This window comes from Nomascus leucogenys, chromosome 7b (genome assembly GCF_006542625.1).
Source record: "Nomascus leucogenys isolate Asia chromosome 7b, Asia_NLE_v1, whole genome shotgun sequence".
Lineage (NCBI taxonomy): Eukaryota > Metazoa > Chordata > Mammalia > Primates > Hylobatidae > Nomascus > Nomascus leucogenys.
In genome coordinates, this window is record NC_044387.1 from 28,252,712 (window position 1) to 28,264,776 (window position 12,065).

A 12,065-nucleotide genomic window follows, 5' to 3' on the forward strand; every position below is an offset into this window, starting at 1 on the left:
CAATGCAGTTATTGGTGAAGCATGAGAAATAATGAATTAAGGAAATAAGGTAAAGAATTCAGGCAATTTTATTGTTGGGTTCTTGATAAAATTTCCTTTTTTTTTTTTTTTTAACTTTTAAGTTCAAGGGCACATGTGCAGGTTATATAGGTAAACTCATGTCACAGGGGTTTGTTGTACAGATTATTTCATCACCCAGGTTATTAAGCCTAGTACCCATTAAGGGGAGGGATCCTCTCCCTCCCTTCCACCCTCCACCCTCCAGTAAGCGTCAATGTTTGTTGTTCCCCTCTATGTGTCCGTGTGTTCTCATGAGATGAAAAAAAAAGTTAATGAAAAGTGTATCTTTTTTCCTACCAAAAAAGGTAATTTTGCTGATGTTGTTAGGGTTCATTTTTAAAAAACACAACTCTTAATAAATCATTAAAGTATATTTATTCTGGCTATCAGCTTTCTATACTTTCTCACAATTCTAAGATCAAAAATATCAAGTGCGTTAAAGGCATTATAAAATACAATAATTCAAAATATCAATTTCAAAAAGACACAACTACAGAAAAAGTAAATCAAACCTTTGTTTTGGCTCCTGTATGATCAATTTCCTCTTCTGGGGTGTGTTCAGCGTGACATTTTTGATGCCCTCCTTCTTCTTGGTCAACCTGCATTTTATCCTAGAAGGAAAATACATAATTGATAATATATGCAGTGTCTTTTTTTCGTTTTAAAAATGTAAACTGCATCTTAGAGTTCAAGCCTGTTTTGAAATGTAAAATGTAGAAACAGTTAAGTAGAAGCTCATTTTTCAAATGAGAATTGCTACAAATAAACAGATTAACAGGTAAGTAAAGTGAAAAGATCTATTTGATGCTATGCGATAAATCTTGTTTATCTATGGCTAAGTAATTGCAAAATACATGGAAAATTGTTCTCAAGCCAAATTTACAAATCAAGATTCACAAAAGCTCACAAAAAAAGAGAACATTCAAGGGTGGGGAGCTAGGGGAGGGATAGCATTAGAAGAAATACCTAATGTGGATGACGGGTTGATGGGTGCAGCAAACCACCATGGCACGTGTATACCTATGTAACAAACTTGCATGTTCTGCACATATATCCCAGAACTTAAAGTATAATAAAAATAAATAAAAAAGAGAACATTCAACTTGATATGAAAAATGTTTATAAATAACACGAGAAAATGAAAAAGATACAAAATTCATGAATTACACAAATACAATATCTTTAAATTGTAAAATGTAAAACAATTAGAAATGCCCACTTTGAGTTTTGATATAAATTAATCGAAATTAATCAAATTAATCAAAACTGAGAGTGGGTGTTTCTAAATTATTAAAAGGTATACTTTTAAGATTTTTTTTTATGTCTAAAAACCAAACTTTCTACCCATAAAATCTCCAAAATGAACTCTCCACTTGGCAAATAATCCCATATATATAATAGATTTTTTTCGTCACCCTCTTAATCCTGTCACCATCCTCCTGAAGAAAGCTTGAAATGTAGGAATCAGCATAAGTTAGTTCTTCAACTACATCTAGAATTAAGCAAATCTGTAATACCCAGAAAGCTATCTTGAATAAAAGCTTATTTCTGCGAAAGAGGAGCTAATTTTTATTTTGTAGTTAAAAGGTCAATTATTCTTTGGGAGGCCGAGGCAGGCAGATCACGAGGTCAGGAGTTCGAGACCAGCCTGACCAACATGGTGAAACCCTGTCTCTACTAAAAATACAAAAATTAGCCAGGCGTGGTGGCGCACGCCTGTAATCCTAGCTACTCAGGAGGCTGAGGCCGGAGAACTGCTTGAACCCAGGAGGCGGAGGTTGCAGTGAGCTGAGATCATGCCACTGCACTCCAAACTGGATGACAGAGCAAGACTCCTTCTCAAATAAAAAAAAAAACAACAATTATTTTTGATATTTCAACTCCCCTGCCCTACCTTACAACCTCCCCAACCCTGCTGATAGGTAAGATAGGTGAAAAAAGTGATAAAGTGTTGAGTTATTAACTCTAATTTTTGTATTACTCAGAAAAAAATGCTAAATGGTCACAATGCCTTATCACTTATAATTTTTATATTTATTGAAAGAGCTCTTCTATTGTTTATATATTTATATCTTTCATAGAGAAAAGGAAAATAAACCAGATTAAGTAGTTATTTCTAAAATTTCTTCACATTCAGAATCCAACTCTTCTGAATCACTTAATCCAGTTGTTAATGCATATTTCTATACAATATCACTCTATATGTCATCAGGAGTATAAATGACCCAGCATTTGTTTAAAAGTTGCTCTAATATAGCCTCTAGTGTTTTCTTATAAGCCACTAACACCTATTCTACAAGACTTATGACTTTATCTTTATCACAACCTGTTTTCAAACAACCAGGACTCATATTCCTTCCTTGAATGCTCCTTTGTTTTTTTTTGAGACGGAGTCTCGCTCTGTCGCCCAGGCTGGAGTGCAGTGGCGCAATCTCGGCTCACTGCAAGCTCCGCCTCCCGGGTTCACGCCATTCTCCTGCCTCAGCCTCCAGAGTAGCTGGGACTACAGGCGCCCACCACCACGCCCGGCTAATTTTTTGTATTTTTAGTAGAGACGGGGTTTCACTGTGTTAACCAGGATGGTCTCGATCTCCTGACCTCGTGATCCGCCTGCCTTGGCCTCTCAAAGTGCTGGGATTACAGGCGTGAGCCACTGCACCCGGCCTGAATGCTCCTTAAATGGTTTGTTCACTAAAATGTCAAGAGGTTGCCAACTACCTAGTCATGCCACTAGGAATTACAACCGAGTTCACAGATGCACAGGTGATGAGAAGTATCTCATGACTATTGGAATGATCAACAGCAAATATAAGATGTTATCATTTGCAAGACTCACTAAGATATATTTAAAAGCAGAAAATTACACATCTTAAAATGGATATGAAATGGTAATAAACTGTTAATTCTTTAAAATGATTTTAAAATGTTTATAGAAATATTATCAATAGTGGGATAATTAATGGAAGTGCCTCTAGACTCTGACTTCCCTGATAGATTTTAAACTCCATGGGAGTTGAAACCATCTTTCTGTTTGCTGCTATGGCCAAGCACACATTTTAGGTACTCACAGCTATTTGCTAAATAAACATAAAGCACTTAACAAATCTAGATACTATCATGAACTGTAAGGTTTTACCTGATTTGTCGCTTGATTTACCCTCTCAATTTCATTTTTTTCCTGCTATTCCCCCATTCTCCACACCTATATCCTATACACCAATCACTCTTCTATTTGTTACAACGACAAAAAAGGCCTTCCTGTCTCAGTGCCTTTCTATTTGTTATTCACTCTGCCTGGACAACTACCTACCTACTCCTTTTGAAAGCTGCCTTTTGCATCTTTCAGACTAGCTTACCTGTTCCTTCCTAAGTGGTTTCCTCATCACTATCACATAATTCCCACTACGCATCCCCATTAACTTCCTTTATATTTATATGCTATCTTTTTGCTTCATGCCTGTCCTCTCCCACTAGACTGTAAGTTACAGATGGGTGGCAACCTTTTCAGTCTTGTTTAATCACTGTATCCCTAGTGCATAGAAGAGTCCTGGCTACACATAATCAAATATTTTGAATTAAAAAATAAATAGAAGTAAATAAAAAAAGAACCCAAATGGTCAACAATTGGGAAATAAACTGTGGTACATTAGTAAGATGTATAGCATATAGTTTCTTTGATCCCTGGGTTTTGTGATATAGTTTAAGATGTGATAATTTTTCTTTTTTTTGAGGACTATGTTGTCCAGGCTGGACTCAAACTCCGGCCCCAGCGTCCTGAGTAGCTGTAACTATAGGCACAAACCAAAGTACCTGGGGCTTGAACCAAAGTACCCGGGGCTTGATATGGTAATTTCTTAGTAAGTACCTGGAGCCTGATGTGGTAATTTCTTAATAAGTACTCAGGGCTTGATGTGGTAATTTCTTAATATGCCCCTGTATTAAATTATACCTACAAGAGAGGTGTCAATTTTCTCACATATCATTATATTGAAGTCAGCAAGCTCTATTGTGATTTTTCAGGAAAATTAATGCTATTTTAATTTAGAATTAGAAAATAACACATATAAAATAAGCTTTCATAAACTGACCCTCATAGAAAAAAAAAGGCTCCTGCTGATGTTCACTGGTTTATGTCTGGGCCTCTTTATCTACCTCGGAGCCAGCAATACCATCGGCTAGGATAGAGTAAAAAGAACTTATTATCTTATTATTCCCCACCCCTTGAAATTTAAACAATTAGCTTCCAGAGTCTTTGAATTGGTTCACTTTTTTGAGGGGAAGGGGAGACTACTTTATAATGGTATTTAAGTCTTTAAACTTCCAAATACAGAATTAAAGAGAAAAATCTTAGAGAGAACCATTAAGAAAGTGCACAGGCCAGGCACGGTGGCTCACGCCTGTAATCCCAGCACTTTGGGAGGTAGAGGCTGGCAGATCACAAGGTCAGGAGTTTGAGACCAGCCTGACCAACATGGTGAAATCCTATCTCTTCTAAAAATACAAAAATTAGCCAGGCGTGGTGGTGTGTGCCTGTAATCCCAGCTACTAGAAGGCTGAGGCAGGAGAACTGCTTGAACCCGGGAGGTGGAGGTTGCAACGAGCCAAGATTGTGCCACTGCACTCCAGCCTGGGTGACAGAGTGAGACTCTGTCTCAAAAAAAAAAAAAAAAAAAAGTAAAAAGTGCACAGAATATTTTCAACACAGTGTATTCAGCATCATCGCTTTTATTAGCAAGGAAAAGGAAATAAACTACAATGTATTCAATATTTATTATATTAGCTGTAGTAAGGATTTAAAAGATTTAGGCTGCGCATGGTGGCTCAAAAAAAAGAGACAATACATATATGAATGTGCTCACCAACAATGCCAAGTATATGATCTTAATGTTAGCTACCTTTTTTCTTTTGATTACATACATTGTAAAAGAAATATTAAGGAACACACCACCTATCTAGAAATTCCTTGTATGGGAACCTCAACTGCCTGCAAATGTTCTAGCAAGCCAAAAACTATCATAAGCAGGTAAGTCTCTGAGTAACCAAAGCAGATGTCATAAATCGACGCACTTTATTCACAGGTGAACCCACTTAGTTCACATACAGAAATCATCCTTTAAAGGTTGGTTAACTGAATTTCCAGCTCACAGACAAACAGAAGCAGCAAATAAGAACTGCCAGGGGAAGTACAAGATGGGTACCATACTATTCTTGTTGTATTTTCAGTTCCCAGGATTCACTAGTATTATATAAAGAAAATTAAAGGTCTCAGCAGAAATACTTAAAAAAAGATAAATGAGCTGGGCACAGTGGCTCACACCTGTAATCCCAGCACTTTGGGAGGCCGAGGTGGGCGGATCAGGAGGTCAGGAGATCAAGACCATCCCGGCTAATACAGTGAAATCCCGTCTCCACTAAAAATACAAAAAAAATTAGCTGGGCATGGTGGCACATGCCTGTAGTCCCAGCTACTTGGGAGTCTGAGGCAGGAGAATCGCTTGAACCCAGGAGGCAGAGGTTGTAGTGGGCCAAGATTGTGCCACTGCACTCCAGCCTGGGCGACAGAGCAAGACTGTCTCAGAAAAAAAAAAAAAAAAAAAAAAAGATAAATGATTATAAACACCTGGTCTTAGAAGGCATACAAAGCACTTTCAATTTCAGTAAAAATAAATCTTAATGGATTAAATTTACATATCTAAGTTATTGTGGATTATAATTTGAAATATTAACTTTTGACCAATTATTATGTTAATTTATGAAAAACTGTATCTTCACTAACACAGATAAAGACATTTCCTCTTCCTCAATTCCAATAAGAAAGCGATTACGAAATGATACATGGAAAGATTGAAAGAAAAAGCCATGGTCCTTAAAGGCTAGTGGTTGAATTCTGATCAATTTGGAAGAAAGATATGCATAGTAATTACTAATAAAAACAAAAAGCAACCTTAAAAAAGGGAGAAACTGTCTTAAAATAGAATAAAAGAAAATCTAGGGCAGACTTCCAATTGTAATTAGAAAAAAAATCTAAGAAATGCCATTAAAAATAATGCACAAAAATAATTCATGAGGAGCGCACATAAAAAGATGAAAATGTTGTGTAATTAAATACAATAAAGTTCTCCTAAGATTCCTTCATCTATAGTATCTCCACAGTAAATTCAGTGTCAAATAACTCTTTAATAAAGAAAAAGTTAAAAAATCTGTTTTTTTGTTTTTTTTTTTTTTTTTTTTTTTGAGATAGAGTCTCGCTCCATCACCCAGGCTGGAGTGCAGTGGTGTGATCTCGGCTCATTGCAAACGCCGCCTCAGGGGTTCACGCCATTCTCCTGCCTCAGCCTCCCGAGTAGCTGGGACTACAAGCGCTTGCCACCGCGCCCGGCTAATTTTTTGTATTTTTAGTGGAGACAGGGTTTCACTGTGTTAGCCAGGATGGTCTCGATCTCCTGACCTCGTGATCCACCCGCCTCGGCCTCCCAAAGTGCTGGGATTACAGGCGTGAGCCACCGGCCAAAAATCTGTACTTTAACATTACTGAATGTACAGCACATTCCTCTGCTTAACTGTCTCAGATGTCCCCCAAATAAACCCTGAAAAATTCTTTATTAAGCATGTATTTCCAATCTAAAAAGAATGTATAGTTCAAAATTTATCATTCTGAAGTGGTTTTATCTGTAAGCTAAAAATCTAGCCATAATAAAATACATGTTTTAATGGAAGTTAACTTAGGAAAGAACTCCAGGTTCACCTGCTCCATGTAATGCTATGAAAGATGCACCAAACTCTTAAAAAGTATATTACAACATGAAAGATGTAAAGCATTGAAAATAGTATATAGCATTATTCCTTAATGCTTTTATCAAAAGACTTTACACAGATTCCCATAGCAGAAAATCAAAGCAAAACCTCAGAGAGTAATGTATTCAACTATTAAAGTCCCAGTTATGATTAAGATATACTGTATACACTATTACAAGAACATTGAGAAAGAATTTCTACATACCATATTATCTTTGTTTTCATTTTTAAATGAAGTTTCTGTCTCCATTGGAGCATCACTGTGATCTCCTTCCAAATTTTGCTTCTCAATTACTGATGCGCTAGCCACACTGAAGATTCCATGGATGTTAACACGAACTTTAACCTTCACTTTGGAACTATCACCATCAGACTGTGGAAAAACATTCTGAATAGTGAAGCTCCCTTAAGGAAAAAAGAACTCCAATCAGTATGTGAGCCTCAGATTAACTTATTCAATTCACTGAATAATTTGGCTATCTTTAAGATGTTGGCAAATAATCATCTTGGCAATAATTATGATCATATCCTGATTGTTCACTATGGGGCAGGTACTTCCCCCAGATTATCTTTTATAAACCATAACAAACCTGTTATTAAGTCTCAGGAAGCTTAAGTAACCTACCCAAAATCATCAATGCTAGGAAAAAAAAAAAAAAAAGCACTGGGAATTTAACTATGGACAATTTGATTCAAAGGCAGTAAGTTATCTTATAATACTGCTATTCTAAAACCAAGATAACCAAATTCACTTTCTGAATTTGAAAACAAAATAGATTTTTTTTGATATAAGCTTTACAAATCATAACCATCTTGGCAATTCATAAATAAAGCAATTCCAATTTTTATTTTTCCTATAGCAAAATACCTGCAGAGATCATTATCAATGCTTTAAGAAATCTACTGATGTTTTTCTCTTAAGAAATCTCAAATATATATTATCTATAGAAGAGAGAATATTAGGCAGTAAAATCAGGTAGTAAAAGACTTGGATGACTTTTCTATGGGTTAAATTTTGCCCCCCACCTGCTCCCACACTGTGCTTAGTACCTCAGAACATGACTATGTGTGTTTTGCTTTGAGACACAGTTTCACTCTGTCACCCAGGCTGTACTGCAGTGGCATGATCATAGGTCACTGCAGCCTCAAATTCCCAGGCTCAAGCAATCCTCCCACCTCAGCCTTCAAGTAGCGGGGACTACAGGTGCACGCTACCATGTCTATCTAATTTTTCTGATTTTTAGTACAGATTAGGTCTCACTATGTTGCCCAGGCTGGTCTTGAACTCCTGGGCTCAAGCAATCCTCCTGCCTCAGCCTCCCAAAGTGCTAGGATTACAGGCATGAGCCACCATGCTCAGACGTGACTGTATTTGGAGATACCTTGACTTCGGACTTCTCACCTCCAGAACTGAGACAACAAATTTCTACTGTTTAAGCCACTTAGCTTATGGTACTTTGTTATAGCAGCCCTAGCAAACTAATATAATGTTCAATAATTTTACTGCTTTATATAATATCCTTGAAATATTTATAATATTTGTGCTGTCCCCTTCTTAGTCTATAAAGCAGTACATAGAAAAAAATTTAAAATTTGAAAATCCTTTTAAATGTTATAATTTCATTTTATATCTTCTGAAAAGTTCACTCAGTTAAAATGGATATTACAATCTCCTATTCTCACTTTCCTTTTTCTTCTATTATTTTTAATTGCATTGCGTCACATCATTTATAAGGGAATATGTTTATAGAAGATGGTTAAGACTGGTTAGCAATTTATTCTTGGGGTTTGTTTTAAAGTGAGAAAGAGGGAAGTAGTTACAAGTTCAGAAAGAATATTTTAGGGTGGAGCCAAGATGGCCGAATAGGAACAGCTCCGGTCTCCAGCTCCCAGCCCCAGCGACACAGAAGACGGGTGATTTCTGCATTTCTGCTTGAGGTACCGGTTTCATCTCACTAGGGAGTGCCTAACAGTGGGTGCAGGACAGTCGGTGAAGCGCACTGTGCGCGAGCCGAAGCAGGGCGAGGCATTGCCTCACTCGGGAAGCGCAAGGGGTCAGGGAGTTCCCTTTCCTAGTCAAAGAAAGGGGAAACAGATGGCACCTGGAATATCGGGTCAGTCCCATCCTAATACTGCGCTTTTCCAACAGGCCTGGAAAACGGCACACTAGGAGATTGTGTCCCGCACCTGGCTCGGAGGGTCCTATGCCCACGGAGTCTTGCTGATTGCTAGCACAGCAGTCTGAGATCAAACTGCAAGGCGGCAGCGAGGCTGGGGGAGGGGCGCCCGCCATTGCCCAGGCTTGCTTAGGTAAACAAAGCAGTCAGGAAGCTCGAACTGGGTGGAGCCCACCACAGCTCAAGGAGGCCTGCCTGCCTCTGTAGGCTCCACCTCTGGGGGCAGGGCACAGACAAACAAAAAGTCAGCAAGATCCTCCACAGACTTAAATGTCCCTGTCTGACTGACAGCTTTGAAGAGAGTAGTGGTTCTCCCAGCACACAGCTGGAGATCTGAGAACGGACAGACTGCCTCCTAAAGTGGGTCCCTCACCCCTGAGCAGCCTAACTGGGAGGCACCCCCCCAGTAGGGACAGACTGACACCTCATTCAGCCAGGTACTCCTCTGAGACAAAACTTTCAGAGGAACTATCAGACAGCTGAATTTGTGGTCTCACGAAAATCCGCTGTTCTGCAGCCACCGCTGCTGACACCCAGCCAAACAGGGTCTGGAGTGGACCTCTAGTAAACTCCAACAGACCTGCAGCTGAGGGGCCTGTCTGGTAGAAGGAAAACTAACAAACAGAAAGGACATCCACACCAAAAACCCATCTGTACATCACCATCATCAAAAACAAAAAGTAGATAAAACCACAAAGATGGGGAAAAAACAGAGCACAAAAACTGGAAACTCTAAAAAACAGAGCACCTCTCCTCCTCCAAAGGAACGCAGTTCCTCACCAGCAATGGAACAAAGCTGGATGGAGGATGACTTTGATGAGTTGAGAGAAGAAGCCTTCAGACGATCAAACTACTCTGAGCTACGAGAGGAAATTCAAAACAATAGCAAAGAAGTTAAAAACTTTGAAAAAAAATTAGAAGAATGGATAACTAGAATAACCAATGGAGAGAAGGGCTTAAAGGAGATGATGGAGCTGAAAGCCAAGTTTCGAGAACTACGCGAAGATTGCAGAAGCCTCAGTAGCAGATGCGATCAACTGGAAGAAAGGGTATCGCTGATGGAAGATGAAATGAATGAAATGAAGAGAGAAGGGAAGTTTAGAGAAAAAAGAATAAAAAGAAATGAACAAAGCCTCCAAGAAATTTGGGACTATGTGAAAAGACCAAACCTACGTCTGATTGGTGTACCTGAAAATGATGGGGAGAATGGAACCAAGTTGGAAAACACTCTGCAAGATATTATCCAGGAGAACTTCCCCAATCTAGCAAGGCAGGCCAACATTCAGATTCAGGAAATACAGAGAACGCCACAAAGATACTCCTCGAGAAGGGCAACTCCAAGACACATAATTGTCAGATTCACCAAAGTTGAAATGAAGGAAAAAATGTTAAGGGCAGCCAGAGAGAAAGGTCGGGTTACCCACAAAGGGAAGCCCATCAGACTAACAGCTGATCTCTCAGCAGAAACTCTACAAGCCAGAAGAGTGGGGGCCGATATTCAACATTCTTAAAGAAAAGAATTTTCAACCCAGAATTTCGTATCCCGCCAAACTAAGCTTCATAAGTGAAGGAGAAATAAAATACAGATAAGCAAACACTGAGTGATTTTGTCACCACCAGGCCTGCCCTAAAAGAGCTCCTGAAGGAAGCACTAAACATGGAAAGGAACGACCGGCACCAGCCACTGCAAAAACATGCCAAACTGTAAAGACCATCGAGGCTAGGAAGAAACTATAGCAACTAACGAGCAAAATAACCAACTAACATCATAATGACAGGATCAGATTCACACATAACAATATTAACGTTAAATGTAAATGGGCTAAATGCTCCAACCAAAAGACACAGACTGGCAAACTGGATAAGGAGTCAGGACCCATCAGTGTGCTGTATTCAGGAAACCCATCTCACGTGCAGAGACACACATAGACTCAAAATAAAGGGATGGAGGAAGATCTATCAAGCAACTGGAAATCAAAAAAAGGCAGGGGTTGCAATCCTAGTCTCTGATAAAATAGACTTTAAACCAACAAAGATCAAAAGAGTCAAAGAAGGCCATTACATAATGGTAAAGGGATCAATTCAACAAGAAGAGCTAACTATCCTAAATATATATGCACCCAACACAGGAGCACCCAGATTCATAAAGCAAGTCCTCAGTGACCTACAAAGGGACTTACACTCCCACACAATAATAATGGGAGATTTTAACACCCCACTGTCAGCATTAGACAGATCAATGAGACAGAAAGTTAACAAGGATATTCAGGAATTGAACTCAGCTCTACATAAAGTGGACCTAATAGACATCTACAGAACTCTCCACCCCAAGTCAACAGAATATACATTTTTTTCAGCACCACACCACACCTATTCCAAAATTGACCACATAGTTGGAAGTAAAGCTCTCCTCAGCAAATGTAAAAGAACAGAAATTATAACAAACTGTCTCTCAGACCACAGTGCAATCAAACTAGAACTCAGGATTAAGAAACTCACTCAAAACCGCTCAACTACATGGAAACTGAACAACCTGCTCCTGAATGACTATTGGGTACATAATGAAATGAAGGCAGAAATAAAGATGTTCTTTGAAACCAACGAGAACAAAGACACAACATACCAGAATCTCTGGGACACGTTCAAAGCAGTGTGTAGAGGGAAATTTATAGCACTAAATGCCCACAAGAGAAAGCAGGAAAGATCCAAAATTGACACCCTAACATCACAATTAAAAGAACTAGAAAAGCAAGAGCAAACACATTCAAAAGCTAGCAGAAGGCTAGAAATAACTAAAATCAGAGCAGAACTGAAGGAAATAGAGACACAAAAAACCCTTCAAAAAATTAATGAATCCAGGAGCTGGTTTTTTGAAAGGATCAACAAAATTGATGGACTGCTAGCAAGACTAATAAAGAAGAAAAGAGAGAAGAATCAAATAGATGCAATAAAAAACGAAAAAGGGGATATCACCACCGATCCCACAGAAATACAGTCTACCATCAGAGAATACTACAAACACCTCTATGCAAA

At 38.6% G+C, this 12,065-nt stretch overlaps 1 protein-coding gene across 1 annotated transcript in view; it reads right to left on the bottom strand.

Moving 5' to 3' along the window:
* HSPA4L (heat shock protein family A (Hsp70) member 4 like) overlaps positions 1-12,065 on the bottom strand; it is a 54,972-nt gene that overhangs the window by 12,580 nt on the left and 30,327 nt on the right. Inside the window, exons 12-13 of the mRNA XM_030815729.1 lie at positions 7,061-7,260; positions 573-671 (exon numbers count right to left, since the gene is read on the bottom strand). Coding sequence (XP_030671589.1) covers positions 573-671; positions 7,061-7,260 — 299 coding nt within the window. The remainder of the gene's footprint in view (positions 1-572; positions 672-7,060; positions 7,261-12,065) is intronic.